This window comes from Silurus meridionalis, chromosome 17 (genome assembly GCF_014805685.1).
Source record: "Silurus meridionalis isolate SWU-2019-XX chromosome 17, ASM1480568v1, whole genome shotgun sequence".
Classification (NCBI taxonomy): Eukaryota; Metazoa; Chordata; class Actinopteri; order Siluriformes; family Siluridae; genus Silurus; species Silurus meridionalis.
In genome coordinates this window covers 13,348,857-13,374,200 of record NC_060900.1, presented here as the reverse complement: position 1 = coordinate 13,374,200, position 25,344 = coordinate 13,348,857, and the positions used below count along the sequence as shown (strand labels likewise).

Sequence of the window (25,344 nt, the reverse complement as noted above, 5' to 3'; positions counted from 1 at the left end):
AGCAGCTACTTGACACCTCACTAAATCTAGTTTTTTTTTAATACCCTGTCATTATGGTGTATGGTTTCAAGTTAAATCATTTAAAAAAGGCACTCAAAGTGGAAGACAGACACTGGACAAACTTGTGATCCGCCACTTAATACGTTGCTGCTGTTCCGCACGTAAAAAAGAATTGCATTTGGTGCACGTGTACCAAACCAAAAGCCCTGTACCAAAATAATTCAGTATTAAGTACGTGTATCGTTAGTCCCCTGGGTTTTCACAAACACATCTGAGTATCATTATGAACCATGGTACATGTTATACGCACTTAATGAGTTTGGGGACAACCATAACACTGCTAATAATATTTAGCTACTAATCTTAAAACTACTATTTTGAACTCTGCCTTTTTTTCAAATTTTGCTCAGCTCATCTTCAGACAAGCCAAGACAAACCCTTCATGCTTAACATGTCAATAACTGATGGCAAGCATGCCAAAATATGCATAAGGTCATGTGTATAATGTCCCATGAGTGTTTATGAGGTCCGTTTTGAATCCGGAAAAACCTCCACCAGTCAATCAACATTCAACATATGTAAATATATTATGCTTCACAAATACACACATTATTAATATATTAAACTATGACAACCTTGCCTCAAGAACGATTGGTGTCAATCAAACCATTAAATATGTGTGATTACTTAAATATACATTTTCCACTCAACCCAAACAATCATATTTCTCTCTCTCTCTCTCTCTCTCTCTCTCTCTATATATATATATATACATACATCTACATCTAGTCTATGGGGAAAATTCTTTCAAAATCTACATACACAATACTACATACTACATACACAAGGTGGTGTGTGTTGTGGATACCTTGCATAACCACATGTATCGAGAATATCATGCCATGTATAAATCTCACTGGAGTGTCACACCTAAAAGGTTATCTAGCATTCTTTTCAACTTCTAGTTTGATGCAGAGAGAGTCATTGATGGGACCAGAAAGGAACCAGTCACCTGAATATGGTAGCATCCTGTACCAGAGTCAGTTGGATGAGACAAGAACACATGTTTACATCTTGGAAAACACTTGTACTGCTTGGGAGAGGCCAAAGAAAGAAATTCTAATTTGAATGCCTGCTCTTGAATTGCAAAGTTTAACACTCATCTGTGTTGTTTTCAATAAGAACATGTTAATAAGTGTTGTGCATGACCACAAACATAAGCCAGTTCTGTGGCTATATGGCTTGAACTAAATCTGTGGCATGTATCCTATAAAAAGAGATGTTCTTTAAGAAACTATTATCTCTGAGTCGACCACCCTTTTTGAAAAAGAAAAATTTAATATAACTCATTTTAAATTTTAAATTCTACCTTCTTTAACCCCACGCCATCAAAAATAAACAAACTTTGAGTCAGACTGACCACTTTGGGTTCTCTCTGATTTGATGCACTTACCATTCAATAAGAAATGTTTTCTAAGATATTTTTCCATTAACAGCAAGGTTCTTGAGTGGTGGTGGTAGCAGTGGGGTTGCTTTTTATATCCACCTGAATGGTTAGATGATAAGCACTAGATAGAAAGCAACAAGAGGAGGCCATCCCCAGCCTTTGGAGCACATTATACCTGTAGTTGTACAAGTTACAAAGCACATAGACTGATCCAGATTTTGAAGTCCAGCATAAAAAAACAGGACAGCTACTCTGATTACACACAGTTGTCTACTGTAAAGTTATGCATGTAAAATATAAATCCACTTTTTGTTTGGTGCAGTTTCTTGATTCGATTTTGTGTGTTTTGTGTCCTGTGTTCATTTATGTGAGACTAAAGTAGAAGTTACTAGGAGCATGCCATGTATCCCATAGCAACCAGGTTGGAGTAGAGTGTTGTTTTGGAGCCCTCTGACTGGGCGAGAGCTAGTGGTATTATTTTTACGCGCGAGCGCGGGTGTGTGTGTGTGTGTGTGTGTGTGTGTGTGTGTGTGTGTGTGTGTGTGTGTGTGTCCATGTTTTTATATCTTTGTTAAGACCAAGATTTCCCCACAACGAAAGGAATATGCTTGTTTGCAACGATGGGGGCATTTCACGGGTCCCTAAATGCCAACATCCTTTCCTTTTTATTTAAGGAGGTTACAGCAAGGATGATCTTAATATGTATGTAAAGCAATATTGCATTAATAAAGAGGTCAGTGGAAATGTCCCCACGAAGGTGCGCGTGCGTGCGAGCCCGCGCGTATTGTGTGTGATTTATAATAAATACATCCCCCAACGTTTTGCTGCGGTAGTGTTATTTATTCCGTTTTAAATATTATCTAATTGTCTTGTTTCAGTTGTAAATATATCTTATTCAGTATTTTTGTATTTCATTAAGTGGGACAGCAGGGCGGGGCGGTGCGCATGCGCGGATGATTTCTCGGCGCAAATCCCCTCTTATCAGTGATATTCGGAAAGTGTCTCGGGCGCAACGCCGGTGAATCTGGTGTAACACCGGAACGTCGGGGGGAAAAGCTGTCATTTTAAACGAAGGGGATCTCTCTCTTACAGGTTGTGTCGCCTGTGAATCGCAGCTGTTTCAAGATTTGTGTTGCTTTGTTTTTGTTTTATTTTGCCAGCCATCAGACGGCGGGTGTCGTCCAATCGCAGGGCGTCGACTTGAGCATCAATTCAGCTGTTTGTGGTTGAGAAGCGGCGAACAATCAGCGATCAGCGTCGACATGTCCGGATACCAGGGCAAAAAGAACATCCCTCGCATCACTGTGAGTATCTGTACACTGCATTTCGATCAAACCATTTAAAATCTGAAAACCCCTGGAATCAGCAAATCTCTCCAGCTGCAGGTGATTTATAGAAATGGCGCTGCATTAATTCAACTTAGACTTAAAATGACCTGATATTATTTAACAAAATGTCATCGCATACTGATTTTTATTCCTGTCACCTGGTTGCAGCAGTGACACACTGCCGTCTCTCCCCTGGTTTCACTTTGGCCCAGTAATGTCTAATGGTTATGGATTATTCCACGTTTTTTATTAACAGGATCACAGTGTAAAACGGTTTGTCATTCTTGTTTAGATTAAAACCTACATACAAATTGGTGCATTATGGCATCATATGCCCTCTGATGCCCCGTCGTCAGGAATGTCATCACCGATGCTCTTTATAACCTGATGATAAAGACAATGATCAGTCCTTCTGTAGTACTGTAAAATTGAATTGCCTTTGACAATCCTGGAAAATAATGACCCTCTTTACAGCTGCTTGAAGCATCAACCTTTCGTCTTGTATCCAGGCGTTTTGCTGTCATGCACAATGGCTTCCCTGCCTGCTCCTGTGGAAAAGCATGGAGTGTGCTGCTTTTGAAAATGGTTAAATGGAGAAAACTGAATGGAAATCCTGTTTTGGAAAGTAGGTCAATGGATTTAAGCAGCATCTTATGGAGCCTAGGCTGATTCTGCCCTTGCAACTTAATAGATGTGTATAAGTTAAAGGCTGTGTTTTAATAATGATAATCATGACTGAAAAAGCAGGGAGAGGGAGTGATAAAGGAGGGAGTGGATAGAACACTAGTGTTTTTAGTGAAGGATTAATTAGATGGGCATACAGTGACTAAGGGCAAAGAGAGAAGGCCAAGAGTTCACAATGTCCTGCTTGAGATACTGTATATCACTGCTTATGGCATTATTAAAAAAAGCTTTATCCTAATTTTTTGCACAAACATATTATACATATAATTATACACATCATACTGTTCTTGTCCTGTTCCAAGCATGATGATTTTATTCTTATTTTATTTTGAAGAAAAATATGCAAGTATTTGTCCATATTAAGCCTGAAATGTCATTTATTATTATTTTTATTTTTACAAATTACAAATCATGGATGTGCTAATATTTATCACAAGAGCAGTACTTATCACAATATCGCATTTAATCAGAGCTACTGATTAAATAATAGGTTTGTCTATGGATTTAAAAAATAATAAAAACAAGAGTTGAGGCCTAGTATTCCTAAAGACTGCTAATTAGAGGTTGAGATTACAGATATGATGGAACTGTAATGTCAACCTATTTAAAGCATCAGTGAGTCTGTCAGTATGGCGGTCTGTTTCTTCTTCATGCATTGGTCTCTCTTTGACTCTCCTTGATGTAAAATGTGCCATTTTTCTAAAGCTTCCTTTCCTGTATCTTCCTCATTCCACATAGTCTCTTTCTCTCACACTCTCTCTTTCTATCTCTGTGTCCTCGTCTCTCTCTGTCTCTGTTTCTCACACAAACACACTTTTTCTCAGTGTCTCTGGCTTCTGCTTCCTCAGTTGTGTCTGGCAGTGTCACACCGTCATGCCTTGGCCTTCACTCATCGTAACATGCACATACACTCTTGAGTTTTATTGACTGCGGTGATTCTGCACCACAGGCACTGTCTCTTTTCGATAGACATTTCAACTCATTGGATTGTCCATTTTTTTTTTGTAGTGCTCAGACTAGAAACTGTGTCCTTGATAATAACATAGTCTTTACTGCTTGGCACTCAAAAAGCATATTAAGAAAAAACAAGGGGCAGCTGAGTATAGCATGAGTCTAATAAAAATCTTTACCAGTGAAATAAATAATTATATCAAGGGCTTGTTAGTTAGGTAAAGAAACAGCTAAACAGACTAAGAAAGGAATGATGAGTAGATGATTTAAATGATGGTTGTCATAAATTTCTGCAAGTTTTGCCACCATTCTGATTTATTGAAATTAAGATATGTCTGACAGCAATTTAAATTTAGCATCATAACAAATGTCTATGTAAGTTGACAAAATCAAGACAGTCAGAAAGACTTAAGTAATAAGAGACATTGTTTGCATGTAGATACAGCTTTGTTATCTTCAGTTAGTCAGCCTGACTAGTAGGTTGGTAGGCTGACATCCTTGGAAAACTGGATATAGTCTTTGTCATCGTTTTTAACCTGTTGATAAACAATATATAGCATGGTTTTAAAGATTTAGCATATATTTCTATTTAGTATGACAAAGAGTTGAATCCTGAAGGGGTGGACTCACTGTAAGTTGGCATTAGCAACCCCTATGATCTCTATGGAAGCTTGCCCATGAAAGCAGGTATGTGAAGTAGGCCATCCATGTTATAGTGCACTGATGCAGTGGCTGACTACAGTGGTCACACTACTGTAGTTGTAATATTGTCATATTGTAATATTGTAATATTAATATATATAATAATGATTTTTTTTATTACACTAATCCCCCGTTTATCACGGTGGTTATGTTCCAAAGACACCACCCCAAAAATGATATTTTATGTCTGTATTGTCAGTACAATACTGTACTGTATTAACATTTTACTTTATTTTATAATTAAATTATTTTTTTACTAATACATTTCATTATTTCAACATAAAACTCCATAAAAACAATTCCCTATAGGTTTTCCGGTCTATCGTGCTATCCACAAGAGACCGGAAAAATCAGCTAAACAATTAGTTATGTGGCAAATGCAATTCCGCGATAAACCAGAGATTCGAACTGCGGTAAAGCGGGGGATTATTGTATTTTTTGTATATATAGACAGCATACAAAACATTATTTAGTAACATAAAACAACTAGAAAGAAGTTTTCTTTTCATGCAGATAACTTCAGAAAGACTCAATAAATGGCAAATCCAAATAATAGTCTGTCATTTATTAACTTAGCAGAAGACTATATTTATTTTTTTCAGGAATGGCACAGGTGGGAATTACACTATAATAGAAAAATGGTTTAATATCATGACTTATCAGTGTACAAACTAGGTTATTTGTATTTCTAAATTATGTCAAAGGACAAAGCTGGGACTTTCAAGCAACAGCTTTAAAGGTTGTTACCTATACCTTGGGCATGAATTTGACTAAATTCTAAAAATCAGTTAGTGGTCAGGAGTTCTAGTTCACTAGTTTTCATTTAGTGACAAGGAAGGTTGAATTCCTTTCTATTTTATAATATAGAGATATGCTTGTCATGCAGAATTGCAGCTATTTTAAATACAAGGTAGAGAATTGGGGTATTGTCAGGAACTTTTTAAGCTAGTGATAATACAGAGGGTTAAGGTTTTATCAGGCAGTAAGTATTGGACAAACTGCTGCATTTGCCTTAGCACAACATTTTGTAAATGAGTTTTGCAATTGAGAACTGCAAACGTAAGAGCTACAATTTCTAATTACACCATAAATGAAAGTAGTTCTGACAGTTTGGAAGAGAAAGATGCTCTGTCAGGACTTCACAGATGGGCAGCACCATATGATGCATTTACCAGCTTACCAGACTGAACAGAATTGTGACAAAAAGAATTTGGTAGTTGTTTATTAGAAATACTTACCTTGTATAACTTTAGATAGCCTTTCCTGGACGCATTAGCAATATTTACATTTACATTTACATTTGTGGCATTTAGCAGACGCCCTTATCCAGAGCGACGTACAAAAGTGCTTTACCAATATTGAGACACCTCCTATAATATCTAACGGATAAGCTACAGATTTTCAAAAAGGTTTCTTTCAACATTTATGCCTTTATTTAAATGTATGTTTGGGGAACATATCTGAGCAACATATCCATCGATAAACAGGTTTTAATCTGCTGGCAGAGGCAACTTAGTTTCAGGTTAAAGTATCCTGATACAACACAGCCACAAATCAGCAATAATCCAAACTTCTTTTTTTCAGAGGGGATTCAAGCTGTCTTAGATCTTCTTCTTCTTCTTCTTCTCCCATTAGGGGTCGCCACAGCGTATCATTCGTCTCCATACCCCCCTGTCCTCTACATCTGCCTCTTTCAACCCAACTACCTGCATGTGTTAGATAAAAGTTTTCAATTCTGTTTCGTATTAGTATTTTGTAAGCAAGTTTTTTAAGACTGAGAGCAAGTTAAAACTAGCATTTTTATTAGTTTTTTTTCTTCAAAGATTTATTGGCCACCTATAGTGGCACATGACCCACATACTACTTTGCTCAATTTGTTACGATTCTCAGGTGTGTGGGTGCAAGACAAGACCGACAGAATACATTTTCAATGTTCCGAAGATTTAAAAAGATTTCAGTTTGCATTTGCCTGCTGTTAGGTGTAGTAATGACAATTATCTCATCAAGATGGTGTTTAATTATAGGCTTTGATGTTGATTTTGTTCTTTTAGCCTTTTAGTAACTATGTACTGTGTATAGGGAGCTATCTGCTTTACCGCTTGTGACTAATAGATTGTCTAGTGATAGGATACTTTCTTGCACAATGAATGTACAGTTACTGCATATCTGGAGTTTTCTGGAACTCAATGGTGCCTACTACCTTTGGTTTGGTTTTAACCAATTAGCATTGCTAATATTTTGTAGTAGTTTTCCTCTCCATGCTGCATGCTGTACAGCTAAGCCTGCTACATTGATTAGTTTGCTAGTACACAGAACTGGGGCTTGAATTTCATTTATCACATTTTCTCTTTACTGGTGAAAATTGCCTATTCTTTTCCCATATATTCCACATTTCAAACCTTTCAATCGACTAGTATGTTTAAGTAGCTGCTGCATGCGTGTTTCAGTGTTTTTGTTATCTGTTTATTCTGCTATTTTGACCGGGTATAATACAATGCTTTGATATTGGAGTTGGGGTTCACTCTATATATTAAACCCTGTATAACAAACGCCTTGTTCCTTCAGCACTGAATAAATGACCCATTCTGCTCATACAACTAGTGTCTAACTCCCCTGGAAGCCAGTGATGCGCTCTTATTGTGTGCTCTGGCCATTGTGTGTTCTGGCCATTATAAAGATGCAGTGTTCAGACATGAAATGGGCTGGCAGTGCCAATACCGAAATGGTTTACTCTGATGGCAGATTTATACCCTTTAACAAGTTTAACACAAGTGCAGCAGTATAAACAACTTGTTAACTGCATGCCTTTATGTCTGGGAGTGTCTTATATGCATAGTTAGAAGATGAGAAAGCAGTCACGTTCTAGGTCTATGAACAACCAGCCAACAAACATACAGTATCTTACAAAAGTGAGTACACACCTTGAATGCTATCAACCATTTTAGTATTTCTTCTCAAGAGACAATATTATAGAAATGAATCTTGGATATAATTTAGAATAGTCAATGTGCAGATTGTATAGCAGTATATATTTACTGTCCTCTGAAAATAACTCAATATACAACCATTATTGTCAAAATCGTTGGCAACAAAAGTGAGTACACCCTAGGTGGGAACAGCTTTATGTTGCTTAACCATGAAAATCCACATCATGTTCATGTTTTTGTCTGCTTGACAGGACCATACAAATTTGTGTTTCTTGTATTAGAGCAGTTAAAATTTGGTGCGTTGAGTACAATTCTCTCCTACTGACCACTGGATGTTCAACATGGCACATGACAAAGAACTTTCTGAGGGTTTGTGAATTAGAATTTTTGCTCTCCACAAAGATGGCCTAGGCCAGGGGTGTCAAACTCAGGCTCGCGGTGTAATTATATTTGGCCCGCGAGATCATATCAAATGTGTATTAGAGCTGGCCCGCCAGTATATAGCGCATACACCGCTAATACTACAAATCCCAGAATGCTTTGTTAGTGCGTTGGCGCGTTAGTCAAGACCGCTAAAAAAAACTCTGCGTACTCAGCGCTGAATTTACCCGGCGATTTACCGACTTTGAAGCCCAGAAATGCAGATTTGAACTGCTCAGTAATCCGTTTCTGGTTGACGTGGAAAGCGCACCAACCAACCTCCAAATGGAGCTGATTGAACTCCAGTGTAGTAACACGCTCAAGTCAAAGTACGACCCTGTGTGTGCTGCACAGTTTCCATGTTTCCTCCCCAACACACTGCTCCAACTCCGTGCCCAAGCTGCTCAAATGCTCTCTATGTTCACCAGCACATATCTGTGTGAGAAACTGTTCTCTTTGATGAAGATGAACAAAACCCCACTCAGGAGTCTCACTGATGAACACCTTCACTCAATCCTGAGGACTTTTCCAGCTCAGAGCCTAAACGCAGACATGATACCTGGTATCTGGCTTCAACTAATCTTAAATTATTATTATTTTTGGTTGTTTTGTTGTTGGCCTGTGAAAAAAGTTTTACATCTACAGTGAGGAAAATAAAAAATCATGGAGGGGTCTTAAATTGTCATCGTAGGTGCATGTCCACTGTGAGAGACATAATCCAAAAAAAAAAAAATCCAGAAATCACAATGTATGATTTTTTTTAACTAATTACTTTTATGATACAGCTGCAAATAAGTATTTGAACACCTGAGAAAGTCAATGTTAATATTTGGTACAGTAGCCTTTGTTTGCAATTACAGAGGTCAAACGTTTCCTGTAGTTTTCACCAGGTTTGCACACACTGCAGGAGGGATTTTGGCCTCCTCCACACAGATCTTCTCTAGATCAGTCAGGTTTCTGGCCTGTCGCTGAGAAACACAGAGTTTGAGCTCCCTCCAAAGATTCTCTATTGGGTTTAGGTCTGGAGACTGGCTAGGCCATGCCAGAACCTTGATATGCTTCTTACAGAGCCACTCCTTGGTTATCCTGGCTGTGTGCTTCGGGTCAATGTCATGTTGGAAGACCCAGCCTCGACCCATCTTCAATGCTCTAAATAAAGGGAAGGAGGTTGTTCCCCAAAATCTCGCAATACATGGCCCCGGTCATCCTCTCCTTAATACAGTGCAGTCGCCCTGTCCCATGTGCAGAAAAACACCCCCAAAGCATGATGCTACCACCCCCATGCTTCACAGTAGGGATGGTGTTCTTGGGATGGTACTCATCATTCTTCTTCCTCCAAAGTTCTATTTTGGTCTCATCTGACCACATGACTTTCTCCCATGACTCCTCTGGATCATCCAAATGGTCATTGGCAAACTTAAGACGTGCCTGGACATGTGCTGGTTTAAGCAGGGGAACCTTCCGTGCCATGCATGATTTCAAACCATGACTTCTTAGTGTATTACCAACAGTAACCTTGGAAATGGTGGTCCCAGCTCTTTTCAGGTCATTGACCAGCTCCTCCCATATAGTTCTGGGCTGATTTCTCACCTTCCTTAGGATTATTGAGACCCCACGAAGTGAGATCTTGCATGGAGCCCCAGTCCGAGGGAGATTGACAGTCATGTTTAGCTTCTTCCATTTTCTAATGATTGCTCCAACAGTGGACCTTTTTTCACCAAGCTGCTTGGCAATTTCCCCGTAGCCCTTTCGAGCCTTGTGGAGGTGTACAATTTTGTCTCTAGTGTCTTAGGGCAGCTCTTTGGTCTTGGCCATGTTAGTAGTTGGATTCTTACTGATTGTATGGGGTGGACAGGTGTCTTTATGCAGCTAATGACCTCAAACAGGTGCATCTAATTTAGGATAATAAATGTAGTGGAGGTGGACATTTTAAAGGCAGACTAACAGGTCTTTGAGGGTCAGAATTCTAGCTGATAGACAGGTGTTCAAATGACAGGTGTTCAGCTGTATCATACAAATAAATAGTTCATATCATATATCAAATCATATATTGTGATTTCTGGATTTTTTTTTTTTTTCGATTATGTCTCTCACAGTGGACATGCACCTACGATAACAATTTCAGACCCCTCCATGATTTCTAAGTGGGAGAACTTGTGAAATAGCAGGGTGTTCAAATACTTATTTTCCTCACTCTATATATATATATATATATATATATATATATATATAGTATAGTGTATATATATAGTATTTAGATAGAGAGAGAGATCTGAACTTTTTGTTTCTTTGATCAGTCTTGTGGTATTTAGATTTCAAATTCAGCTTTAAACACACAGCTCTCAGCTTTTATAAATAACCAAACTGAAATGTTTAATGACCATCTTCATTCTTCTCTCCTTCCAGAGTGATCGTCTCCTAATCAAAGGGGCAAAGATTGTGAATGATGATCAGTCCTTCCATTCTGACATCTACATGGAGGATGGCGTTATCAAGTATGTACCTGTGTATCTATTGTTACTTTTTCTAAAAAAAAACAAAAAAAAAGAAAACGATTTTATACATTATCATGTCTCTTTAGGCAAATTGGAGAGAACCTTATTGTTCCTGGTGGAGTGAAGACCATTGATGCCCATGGCAGGATGCTAATTCCTGGTGGCATTGATGTGCACACCCGTTTCCAGATGCCCGACCGAGGAATGACAGCTGCCGATGACTTTTATCAGGGCACTCGTGCCGCTCTGGCCGGGGGCACCACTATGATCAGTATGTGTAAAATTGTCTCTCTCCCTTCTAGTTCTCTACTTAGCAATGGCTGGGCTAGTTCAGCTAGGCTATGGCATATGACTTGATATCATGATATGCAATTCATTATCAATTAACTCTTACAATATATCTGCATTTCAGTCATATTTTTGGTTATAGTAACGCAAAAAAATATGTATATACTTGGAAATCGTCTTGAATCCTGCACTAAAATCTGGCATGGTAAAATCTTTCCAATTTAGTCTTAGTCCTATTGTAATATAAACATTTTTATAAAATAAATAAATAAATAAAATAATTGTAAATGTAAATAAAAAAGTCTTCCCAACACAGCTATATAGTACTACAAAACGGTTAGACTGATTATCTCATACCTCTTTAATTCCACACAGTTGCTGAGTATTGTAGAATTGTCTAGCATTTGTAAGTCTGCAGCAGATGCCATGGTTCTTTGGATGTGTTGAATGATTGGGGGAGCAGTAAAACAGATGGCCAGCTGACCCAGACTGTGTGTGTGTGTGTGTCAGGCCAGGGACTGTAATGTCAGGCATGTGTAGAATACATCGCCAAACTCGCAGTCAGTGCTTAAAATGAGCAGGATTTTAAATTGGCTATCAAATTAACCAGTTTTTGCAGATTGGAAGGATGAATAGCAGTGCTAATATATTAGTTAATGTCACTGTATTTAAAATACTGTGGAATATTGATAATTATAACAGATCTCATATGACCGATATTCAGATGACAAATATTTACAGATAAATAAAAGCAAGTGTGAAACTGTGTGTGTGTGTGTGTGTGTGTGTGTGTGTGTGTGTGTGTGTGTGTGTGTGTGTGTGTGTGTGTGTGTGTGTGCGCGTGCGTGCGTGCGTGTTTGCACGTGTTTTGCAGTTGACCATGTGGTGCCAGAGCCAGGCGTTAGCCTTATATCTGCATTTAACCAATGGAGGGAATGGGCAGACAGCAAGTCTTGCTGTGATTATTCACTCCATGTGGACCTCACTGAATGGCACAAGGGGATGCAGGAAGAGATGGAGACCCTGGTGAAGGACCATGGTACCATTTATATACACCAGTATATGTTTCACACTTAATTACTTGCTTTTCCATTGACAATCTTAAGCATGCATATTAATGAAACCCAGTACAAAAGACCAATACACCAAAATGTTGATCCTTCTAAACACCATATTTTAGACAGTAACCATACATTGGATACCTGTTCACCATTATATTCATGTAGTTTTCAAAATACCTTTTATGTAGCAGAAGTGCAAAGAATCATGTTCGCATCAATGCATAAATGTCCATAAAGCTGTCCATAATAAAGTAATCCGTAATAAACTGTGCATGCAATGTATGATTTTTAATGCAGCAGTAAAAGTAAATATGCTGTTTTCCTAAACAGTTAATTTATTAAGGTCATGCATTTTTTATTATTGCACAAATTTTTTTAAATATGTTAGTTATATATGTTGGGTCCCCTGGTGATCTAGTGGTTAGGATGCGGCGCTCTCACTGCTGCAGGCCCGGGTTCGATCCCCGGTCAGGGAACCAACCCAAGCCACTCTTTGTTCCGGTCCCAAGCCCGGATAAATGGGGAGGGTTGCGTTAGGAAGGGCATCCAGCGTAAAAACGTGCCAAATCAAACATGCGGATGATCCGCTGTGGCGACCTCTAATGGGAGAAGCCAAAAGAAATTTAAGTTACATATGTTATTGGTTTTTGGCAAAACACAGGGTAAGCCAACATCACGTGATTATATTTTATGTGTGGGGGTGGCAGAAGCCAACACCATTCAACACATAATGACAATTAATGCAGCATTGGCAAAAATATTTAGCTAGAATCTTCTAATCAAGTTCTCAAAGGGAATAGCAATAGTTTAATATTTAAAAAATAGCAATAGCAAATTCTATGCAGAATTTGAAAATACTTGGTCATACCAAGGTAGTACCCAGAGAGATATGAAATAGCATGTCTCTAAATAATGGCCATGTCATAGTAAGTGCTTGGTGTGAATGCTATCAATAAAACAAGTAATATTGTTAACACTGTATTTTAGTGGCGGGCCGTGCATTTCAAAGGCCATGAAAATGCCAACGTTATTCTATACATGCTAGGCAGCCATGATGTCGGCAACTCGAAATCTGTTTAATTAAAGCAACAGCTTTAAGCGACATGTACTTAACACTACGGGGGCCTGCACTGTTGAATCTGAAGGTCTCATGGCAGATTACTTTGACCCTGGCAACACTTGATGGCTGACATCTGATTTGGATAAAAACTGTAATATAAACATGTATTAACTGAAGCAGTGCAACCCAGAGAAAAGCTATGAAATGAAGAGAATAAACGATTGGGAATAATTTAATAAACATTCATAACAAGTGTGCTTTAGCAATCATGATGTAATACCTTACAGCCATGCCCACCCCAACCTTCTCATTCATACTATATTTAGGTTAAAATGTGAGGTGGGTTACAGAAGTGGGGGAGATGTCCATCCAAATTGGCCAAACTTACAGTAGTTTATGATTAGCATAATGCAAAAAAATACTGTCAGTGCTCATCACCTACAAAAGATCTCCAAAGGGGTCAGGCTGTGACAAATTTAAAAATGCTCCAAGCTAGCATGCCCTAGACCCATTTTCGAATGTTGGTGCCTCACAGTTTCAGCCTGGACCTCTTAGATGCGGCTATTGACATAGTATTCTTGCTCTGATCCAGATACTCTGATTGTGTGCCTCTTGATTGTGTGGTCATATCTAACAAATCATTGATTCAGCTGATCCATGTCTGCTGCCAAAATGTCATTTTGGCTAAAAGGCAACAGACCCATCAAGGCAGGATGTGGACATTTGTGGCTAGTGAGCTACTTAGGTTGCATAGTCTGATTTGACGCCGCATCAGAAACGTGACAGCAGTTTTACAAACTATTTCCTTTAGCTAAGGCGGTCAGCACATACATTATGTGCTCAGAAGTAGGGGGCCCTCCTTCTAGTTTGAGATGTTGCATTGCTAACAGGTGGATAAAATCACACAGCCATGCAGTCTCAATAAACAAATACTAGTAATAGAACGGGTCATACTGAGGAGCTCAATGGCTCTCATTCACAGAGAAGTAGACCACAAACTCACCCCCACAGAGTGCTGCAGCCCTTTTAATCTTTTATCCTCTGTTGCAGTGCTCACTATAGAGTATTAAATTGCTTTTAAAAGTAATTAGGTCGCTAGTTTTCAGTGGCCAAACTGCAGAACCTATATTCACTACAGATGCACAAAGCAAATTAATACGTTTTGATGATTTGTTGTTGTTGGTACAGAGCCATTAAACACTTACATTTATGCCATTTTGCCTTTAAGCAATTAAGAGTTAAGTTCAGTGCAGGTATTTGAACTCATGACCTTTCAACTAAAGATCCAATGATTTATCTGTCTAATCCAGAGTTACCACTGTTCTGAAGTGGAGGCTGTTATAGTTTTTAAGTTTATAGTTCTATAACACTTTTCACAAAAACTACAAATGGGGTCAACTTCATTAATCCCCATAGTTTTGGAATTGGAGGTTCAAGCTCATATTTGTGTGATGATCAGGTGTTCATATAGTGTAACTGGCCCTGTTTTCAGTGTCTAGATGGATTCAGATACCAGTTGATTGAACTATAAACCTGACTATTTGCACTTTGCAAATGCAATAGGGTATATTTAACCAAAGTAAAGAGAAAAGGGATACATCGTCAGTGTATAGAAGAAAAACTGACTGCAGCCTCCTTTTTTCACCCCATGAAGTATTTTTCCAGACCAGAATATATTTACTGTAAATAATAGACTTCTATTACTATTTGTATAAAGACAGCATAGCGGTTTTGCAGACATAAATGTAACATATGCATAACAGAGAAAAACAGACATAACTGAGTTGTAAACTTAAAAAGCAATCATGCTAATGTAATATAGTTATTCACACATTGCATAAATGTAAAATTGACACTGTACTGTTTTCACAGCATACTTGTATACATTTAGAGGTAGGATGTCAGTTTATGTCTGAAATATTGTTCAAACCTGATGTTAATGCATTTCTGTTTTCTTTGGGTAGGTGTCAATTCTTTCCTGGTCTATTTGGCCTATAAGGATGCCTTCCAGCTGAATGATTCCCAGGTATATGTGTAATGCTTACAAAAAAAATTACAGTTACATATTACATATCCAATAAAATTACATATCCGAAGGGGACTAATATAAGGCTAATAATAATTATAAATAAGTTTATTTAAAAAAGAAAACAATACATCACGATGCTAGAAATATTTCTATAATATTTTTGAAAGAAGTGTTTTAACTCAGGACAGAGGACACCATGTTTTCCCCGTAACATGTTTTTTTTTTTTTATTACTGAAGTAAAACTTGAATGTGACTATATATTGTTGAAAACACAATTAATTATAAATCACACATTTTTATTTAGGAAAAAAAAGAATTTGTGGATTTTAGAATTGTGTTGAGGCCTAAGGAAATACTTTGAGGTGCAATGTCCACTTCTGGGTGTTCCTCTATTATTTCATTGCTTTCCTACTTAGCTGTAGATCCATCTTAAAGCAATACAGACTTCACTGACTACTACAGATTAAAAAAATAAATAAATAGTTTTACCTGTTTTTGGTACTTTATACAAAATTGACACGTAAATAAATGTACAAAATTAAAAGAAAAGGCAATTTATACTGGTTCTTTTATTCACTGAGAGTAGTCAAGTTAAGAGGCTTTTATTGTCATTTCTACTATACACAGTGGTACACAGTACACAGTAAAAACGAGACAACGTTCCTCCAGAACCCTGGTGCTACACTAAACAACATAGAGCGTCAACACACAACATAAAGCTACATACAGTGCATCGAGTGCAAACAGTGTACAGACAGACAACACAAGACAGTGTGGGACAATACACATTAAGATAGCACCGACCAGTAATACTCTGAATATACAGTACTGTGCAAAAAGGACTATAAAGAATATAACCGAGAGTATATGTAAACAAACACAATGCAGTGCAAAAACAGCAGTAGCAGCAGTGAAGAGGTGCAAGAACAGCATGTAAACGGTATGATATGGTTAAGTATAAGCGGTGTGTGTGGGCTCGTCCACAATGCTGTTGGCTTTGCGGATGCAGCGTGTGGTGTAAATGTCCATTATTGAGGGGAGAGAGACTCTGGTCTTCTCAGCTGTCCTTACGATCCTCTGTAGGGCTCTGCGATCCGAGACGGTGCAGTTCCTAAACCAGGCAGTGATGCAGCTGCTCAGGATGCTCTCAATAGTCCCTCTATTGAACATGGTCAGGATGGAGGGAGGGAGATGAGCTTTACTCAGCCTTCTCAGGAAGTAGAGATGCTGTTGGGCTTTCTTGGTGATGGAGCTGGTGTTGAGTGACCAGGTGAGGTTATTTGCCAGATGAACACAAAGGAATTTGGTGCTCTTGACGACCTCCACTGAGGATCCATCGATGATCAGTGGAGAATGGCCACTCTGTGCTCTCCTGAAGTCCACAACCATCTCTTTGGTTTTGTCAATGTTTAGAGACAGGTTGTTGGCTCCACACCAGGCTATTAACTGGTGCACCTCCTCTCTGTTTGCTGACTCGTCGTTCTTGCTGATTAGACCCACCACGTTCATGTCATCTTCAAATTTATTAATGTGGTTCGAGCTGTGCATTGCTACACAGTCGTGAGAACAGAGTGTGGTGGTGCTGGAGCTGTTCCCGATCTGGACTGACTAAGGTCCCCCAGTCAGGAAGTCCAGGATCCAGTTGCAGAGGGAGGTGTTCAGGCCCAGTAGGCTCAACTTGCTGAGGGATGTTTGTGTTGAATGCTGAGCTGAAGTCTATGAACAGCATTCATACATACGTGTCCTTGTTGTCCAGGTGGGTGAGGGCCAAATGGAGGGTTGTGGAGATGGCATTGTCAATGGAGCGGTTTGGACGATACCCAAACTGCATTGGGTCCAGTAAGAGTGGATGCTGTGTCTTGATGACAAGCCTCATGACAAGCCTACCAAAGCACTTCATCACGATGGATGTGAGCACAACGGGACGATAGTCATTAAAGCAGGAGACAGTAGACTTTGGCACAGGGACAATGGTTGTCGTCTTGAGGCACGTAGGAACAACGTTACTGCTCAGGGAGATTTTGAAGATGTCGGTAAAGACGTCCGCTAGCTGTTCTGCACATTCCCTGAGCACTCTGCCAGGAATGTTGTCTGGTCCAGCAGACCTCCTTTTAGAGCATCTGACAAGCGGTCTGTATGCTGGATTCAGCATAACAGAGATGTGGTCTGAGTAGATGAGATGGGGGCGGGGCTCCGCACGATACGCGCGGGCGATGTTTGTGTAAACAAAAAAGATTATGTGGAAAAATGACAAAAGAATGTAGCCTTAAACTTATATGAGAACAGTTCCCAGTACAATAAGTTTTAATGCAATGTATGCAAAGCAACCAGCAAGCAAAACATTTAGCTGTCAGACCTTTCGCCGACAAAAATAACTTTTGTATATGTGTGAGAACATGTTTGGATTCGGCAGCTTTCATTTATCTTTTGTTTAGTTGGTTTCCAAAAAAATTAATACATAAAAAATTATTTAATGTCATAAATGAGTGCTATTATCACCGCAATGTATACATTTCCATTTTGTATGTGGGGAAACCACACCAGCAGAAATAGAGCACTTCTGAAAAGTTGTTATCCCTCTATTCAACTGACATCCTTGCCTTCTTACCCTGTTCCTATTTCGTAGCGGTAAGCACTAAATATCGAATATTACTGTTGTAATGTGCATAATGGTACGGTTAACTTCAGAATTATTGGCAACCTTCATAAAATTCATCTACTTGATTTAAAAACTGAAACTCTCTCAGTTTTCAGAACCTCCTTTTTCTCTTGGGGTATAAATATGGGGTAACGCACACTGTACATTTGTCACTATATGGGAAATAACACATATGTTTGTACAAAAGAAGAGATTTGGGGATTATAGAGCTTGGTATCAATAAAAACAATGTGATGTGTTTTGCTTCCTATGCAGATGTATGAGGTGTTCAGTGTGATTCGAGACCTGGGAGCCATCGCCCAAGTACATGCTGAGAATGGGGATATTATTGCTGAGGTAACCTTATATAATTTTCCTCTTCTTCTGTAACTGCATGCATTACCAATCATACTTTCTTTTGCTGGTTTCTGCACTAATGGTGTTGGTAAAAAAAATTTTAGGAGCAGAAAAGGATCCTGGAATTAGGCATCACTGGTCCAGAAGGTCATGTTCTAAGTCGCCCAGAAGAAGTAAGGGTTTTTTTATTTTTTATAATAGTATTATTATTACAATATTGTGCCTGGGATCAGTATATTAAAGTGGTCTTTGTACAGCACAGTTATTATTTAGACGGGAGCTTTCATTGTACTTCATCTTAAAAGTCATACAAAAGGTTTGTGCTGTTTTATAGGTGGAAGCTGAGGCAGTCAATCGTGCAGTGACAGTGGCCAATCAAACCAATTGTCCATTGTACATTACCAAGGTGATGAGCAAGAGTGCTGCTGATGTCATTGCTCAGGCTAGGAAAAAAGGTGAGTTGTTTAGTCAAGGCAAAAAAAAAAATTGTGAATTACACTTGAATATCGATATGTTGAAATTTCTACCAATTATAGAGTAAGGTCACAGAATGGTCAGCTTAATTTTTTTTTGACTTGAGTCTATGCTAATTCTCGAAACTATTATTTTTATTTCTTTGTACATCAGGTACTGTGGTGTACGGGGAGCCTATCTCTGCAAGTCTGGGCACTGACGGTACTCACTACTGGAGCAAGAACTGGGCCAAAGCTGCTGCCTACGTGACATCTCCTCCTCTGAGCCCAGACCCCACCACCCCTGACTATCTCAACTCTCTGCTCTCATGGTATTTCTGCTGCACATACCCTGTTTCTCTGACATCACACATATAGATGTTTGTACACTATTTTGAGCCAGTACATGGTCCAGTGTTTAGAAAGTATTAACATTTTTTAGTTTACCTTACCTAAAGCATGTTTCTTTAGCTTGGGGTGAATTAAATGCAGTTTAATGTGCTTTCTTACACAATTCTTACACATATTTTAGATCATTCTAAGTCCAATTCCACTACAGTCAATGTTGGTTGCATATTGGCTATCTATTCTGTAACTTTTCTGTGTTTTGGGTGCTTGCCTGTTTGATACACAGCGGTGATCTGCAGGTAACTGGAAGTGCTCACTGCACCTTTAACACCTCTCAACGTGCTGTGGGCAAAGATAACTTCACTCTCATCCCAGAGGGAACCAATGGCACTGAGGAGAGGATGTCCATCATCTGGGACAAGTGTGTGGTGAGCACTTATAGTTGTATTTCAACAATTGTTTAACTGAATTTGATTATTCCAAATTTTATGCAGTTTATTACTGCCAGACAATCTCTAAAGATAGATACATTACACAAGTGTAGGTTTTATTGAGGCAGCTATGCTTTTTTTTAATACTCGTGAACTGGGTGCAAATTGCTGGGAGGGGCTGTACATGAGATACTCTGGTCAATTGTTTTTATTTCTGGTGGATTTATTTTGTCCTGACTACATTGGACTGTATTAAGTAAATGCATTTCTTATACCTGACAGCAGATGGTGCTGGCAACTAAAACTGGCAACTAGTATTTCAATTTAGTTGGTAAGAATCCGCCTGAGCAGCTGCTTAACTAGGGGCGGATTTTTAAACCTTTAGAGTAACTGTAATAAAGGGTTTTTATTTTTAGATCATTATTATATGCCAAGACTGGCTGAGTGTAAATTGTACCTTAATCAAATAAGTAACAAGTGACATCACCTTAAAAGCAAAAGCTCATACTTTATAAAAATTTTATAGTACAAGCAATTTTTTATTTTGCATATTTTCTAATAAAAATAAGTTTTTCAGGTATAGAGCTGATCTTGATTGATTTCAATTAGTAGGCCTATGTATGTAGGTTACAGTGGCAATTTAATGGCAGAGACACACTTTGCGTTTCATAGTTTATCACTGTTATTGGTATTCATTTTTACAGGCATACTGTGTCTACTGTATCTAGTTATTTTTTCCTTAAAGAAGACTAACACTGCTCTTCTCAGGTGACTGGAAAGATGGATGAGAATCAGTTTGTGGCTGTGACCAGCACCAACGCAGCCAAGATTTTTAACATGTATCCACGTAAGGGCCGCATCGCTGTGGGCTCTGATGCTGACTTGGTTCTGTGGGATCCCGATGCCACTAAGATCATCTCTGCCAAGAGCCACAACCTGGTGGGAGCATGCACGTGCACACACAATCTATGATGCACCAGTCATATCGAATAATGGTCGATCTTCCGGAATGCTCTATCCACATGACATTCATGTTGATGTATAAAATTATGTAAAAGATATGCTATGGCCATAGATTTTAATTCAGACATCACTTTCCACCAACATCAAACCACATAGTATTGGGAGAATAATTTTACATTATAATTATTATGCATATTCTTTTGGAAAATGTATCAAGGTATTTAAGCATAGAGCCTCTAATTCCTAAATGTAATACAAACAATGGGTATGGTTCTGTGTTTGATTTAATTCTGTGTGCCTGATGTCTCTGCTTATTCAGCCTGGCAACAGCAGCTGTAGTGATTTTTATATCCTCTGAACAGTCCTTAATAAAATATAGTGCCTTATGCAATGCAGTACAATATAATTTATGGAGCTAACAGTAATCGAGTTTATTAATGAAATTATAAATTAACAGTAATTATAAATAACTGTATGTCTTCCTGATGTATGTTTGTTGGGGAAAAACTAATTATTTCACATTAGCTGTTGTGTCTTAAGTAATATGTCTTTATTATATCTTTTTTTAAAACATAAATTAGGGTAAAAAAAAACTGCAATAATTAACTACAAATCTAGATGATTTTTGCGAACTCGCTTCAAATACTGCATGTGACTGGTAAACGGCATAAAACTTCTATTGTGCTCTCTACAGGCAGTTGAATATAATATCTTTGAGGGTTTGGAGGTGCGTGGTGCTCCCTTAGTGGTGATCAGTCAAGGTAAGATTGTTCTGGAGGATGGAAACCTCCACACTACTGAGGGATCAGGACGTTACATAACCCACAAAACTTTCCCTGACTATGTGTACAAGAGGATAAAGGCTCGTAGTAAGGTGAGTGTGTATCCAGGGTTTTATGCATATTTACATCAAACAGCATTATGTTCAAAAGTTAGTCTTTTCAAAACAACACTGTATTCAATGTTCTTTTTTCTTTCTTAATTATTTTAATGCCTGACTTTTTCCATACTTACAATAGTTTTCATTGTTATAATTTAGATATTTGTCATTTATCTCTAGGAACTGGAATGCGGAAATAAAACAGTTTGGTAAGGGTCTAGGCCCATTATATAGTGTTTAGTTTCGAGTTTTCTTGGATGTCTCTACATGTTTTGCACACTTTGATTATAGCTATAATAGCTATTATAGCTATTGAAGTTATATATATTGCTTATTACTATGAAAGTAAGCTTTCAGTGTTTTATTTCTAATATATATTAAATGCATTATATTAAATACATAATGGCTTTAACCTGTCTTTAGGAGCTTTAATTAGTAAAAACATGGATTAGATAATATAATACAATAATCATAAATAATACTGATCAAAACAATGCAGCCCAATATTGAAACGTGACTTTTTATGACTAGACATTTTCAATTAAAGAATAACTCATCCGCTGTTCAGAAGCATTCATTCTTATATAACATCAGTTGGTTTCAGATTGTATTCTTTGTCTTTAGCTTGCTGAGCTACGTGGTGTCCCACGTGGCCTTTACGATGGTCCAGTATGTGAGGTCACTGTGACACCTAAAATAATGAACCCTGTGACCTCTAACAAGACCTCTCCAACCAAGCACACCGCTCAACCTATCCGTAATCTGCATCAGTCTGGATTCAGTCTGTCCGGTCAGTAACAGGCTCTGTATGATTTTTTTTTTTTTTTTTTTTTTTTATATATACTATTCGGGTATTAAAAATTATTTAAGGCAAGATGTTTTAAAGACCAACTAACAGTAAATCACTGGACTTTTTAAAAACTGGAGTTTTAGCATTCAACTGTGGGACATCAGTTAAGTAGTAATAATTAGACATGTACTATATGATATTGTACTTCAATTGATCTGTATGACAAAAATCTCTGTTTAATAGTAGAAATATGTGCACTCTGCTCTAGAAACTGACAGTTTGACATGTCAACAAATAATTTGTTAATTAAGAAAAAGTTGGTACCATCAAATATTTCAATATGATTTCAAATGTTAATTTTGGCTACATCTAAACAGCACTGCCTGATTGTCTTGTAACGACTAAACTTTCCTGCTTATTCTACATCAGAAAATCCTAATCTTTTTCTTAAATCTTGTATCTCACAGGAGCGCAAATTGATGATAACGTTCCTCGCCGCACCACTCAGCGTATTGTAGCCCCCCCTGGTGGTAGAGCAAACATCACCAGCCTGGGTTAAAGAACGCACTTCCACAGTCCTGAAAGAAAGGGGGTGGCAGGGAACCACGGGCGTGTGCTCTAGTTATCACTCCTACCACTGAGATCCCTACCAGCCCCCCACAGTCAATATGACAACATTGTCAGTATTTCATTTATGTAGAAACATAGTCAGGGCATTGTTGTGTATTTTCACCATTTTGTTTTTTTTTTTGTTTTTTTTTTCCTTGTAGGAAGAGTAATGTGAATCTAAACAGAACTTGTATTATTTTATTGTTACACGTAAATCAGAATTGACCATATGTCCTTTTTTTTTGTTTTGCATTATTAAAACACTGGTTTACTTTTGGGAAAATGTCCCATTTTAATTGAATTGGTGTGTTGTCCTGGTGTCTTCATTTCAGATTGATGTTTTTGTGCTGCAGCATAATTCACTTTTTTATACTCTTTGTTGGCATTAATTTAATAACAGTAATGCCATATATACTTTTTCGTCTTTAAGTTTCATCATATTTAGGGTTAGACTATTGATGTCCTCTGAATAGTAGGGGATTCCTGACACTGATGCAAAAAAAAAAAGAACAAAGCTTGACTGAAATAAAAGAATATGGATCCCTTTGTATCACATTTTCCCTGTTAAATTCCCCCAGTTCCACATCTCTAGTTGTCCATGAGTAAGGTATCCTGGCAACAGTCTTTTAACCCCTGAAATAAAGGTTTGCTGCTTTATGACAGGCTTGTTGTGGTGCTATTTATGTTGCAATGATGTTTTGTAATAGCCTAAACAGACTGCTTCTCCAACTATGCCAGAGCTTTTAGCATCTAACCACCAGTAGTCACCAAGCCCTCTCTATCCTTTACAGCTCATTATCCTTTAGATCTTTACTGTTTGGTCATTTTGTGGTTTTTTAGCGACCATTGTGATTGCATATCATCTGGCATGTATAGAATTGATCCTGTTGAGATATGGTGTTGGTTCAGTTTAACTGGTTAAAAGGATTTTACTTTAAATTTCTTTATCACATTCACTTGCCTGCTTGTTTATTAGATGGTTCTTGACTGTCTGTGAGTATTGTTATAAAGACCTAAGAATTTCTCATGGTAAAAATGTGTACAGAGTTTGTCCTTCTGCTTCATTCCATCTATTGTAAAAAGATTTTACTGGTTAAAGGTCACAGATATGATACTGAGCAGAATCCTTCATCTGTGGTAGCATTAAAAGGTCAGAGAATTCTATGAAGACCTACATCAGTGCTTAATATCCTTAAATCACAATGTACTGCATTACCTGTTGCTTGCTGATGTTTACAGTCCTCTTATAGTATTCCCAACATGGGTATGTAGGATTGTGGTGCAGCAAGTTGGCCAGTACCACACAAATACAATGATTCTATGCTTTGCACTTTGAAGCATTTAAAGCTCCACTAGTTGTGGACTGCAGAAGAGAGAATATTTTCGTGTTGTTTTTTTTTTTTATGAATTGTTACCCTGTCATGCATTATTGAAGGTATAAAATTGTTGACAGTTATGTTTTATAGGCTACTTGGATTTGCAAAGGTTTTCTTTTCTCACTCAGAAAGCTTTGCTTTCCATATGTGTTAATTGAAATGATTTTAAGTATTAAAAACTAAACAAAAAAAACAAGTCTGTATTCTATTCAATTCCTTTTAAATAAACTTTAATAATGTAGGATATGAATGATTTATTTAGTTTTATAAATCTGTTATTTTATATAAATGAAATCGACCATCTCTGTAAATACACATAGCACAAAATTCAAGTTTAAGTTTATTTCTATAGCGCTTTTCACAATGGACATGGTCTCAAAGCAGCTTTATAGAACTTACTAATTAAAGGGATTCACGTGTTTTTCTACTTGATGAACAATCCTGCCATAAGCGCCGGAGTGTCATATTAAGAGTAAAGTCTTTTCTATAGTCTTATACAGTCAGTTGACGTTGTGGAGCCAGAAGCTTTTGAGCATCTCATAAAATAGCTAAACATCTGAGACCATTATAGATCCAACACCAACTCCTCAAGTGGGATCCAATTGGCGCTGGTACGTCTCTAGATGGTTCGAGATGTTTGCGGGAATCGTCATCTACTCTTTGAAGGTCCATAATCTTCATGAGGTGGGACAACCTGAGCAGGAGCAACCTCGGGATGCTTCTGGATGGGTAGAAAAAGATAAGCAGTGGAGAGGAATTAGCGTAGCTGCTGATCATTATTTAAACAATGTATGTAAATTTTAAAGAACCTGCACAGAAAACCATTTGAAATATGCCAGATTTTATTTGAATTATAATGTATTAAAAAAGTATAAAAGAAAATGTATTACAAAATATATTGCAATACTACAAATAAAATTATTCAATCTTACAGGGACGGGTATTTGAATATTTACAAAGAAATAATTCATGCAATGTCATGCTTTGACTCTTGGGGGCATCATACTTCTGTGAGAAGTCCACCACTGGGGTATTGCAGAAGAAGACTTAAAATCATTAATACAGTCTTGAATGAACAAAATAAAGCACTGGCAGGATTAGTTGTTT

General features: G+C 37.8%; 1 protein-coding gene across 1 annotated transcript; it reads left to right on the top strand.

The window, feature by feature from the left end:
• Positions 1-2,393: 2,393 nt before the first annotated feature.
• Positions 2,394-23,521, top strand: dpysl2a (dihydropyrimidinase like 2a). The gene is made up of 14 exons (XM_046871904.1): positions 2,394-2,751; positions 10,866-10,954; positions 11,041-11,225; positions 12,117-12,281; positions 15,328-15,389; positions 18,308-18,388; positions 18,493-18,561; positions 18,723-18,843; positions 19,016-19,172; positions 19,475-19,616; positions 20,388-20,558; positions 21,277-21,456; positions 22,087-22,252; positions 22,720-23,521. Exons 1-14 carry the CDS (start codon positions 2,710-2,712, stop codon positions 22,809-22,811), a joined length of 1,722 nt encoding a protein of 573 aa, XP_046727860.1. The 5' UTR covers positions 2,394-2,709; the 3' UTR covers positions 22,812-23,521.
• The last annotated feature ends 1,823 nt before the right edge of the window (positions 23,522-25,344 follow it).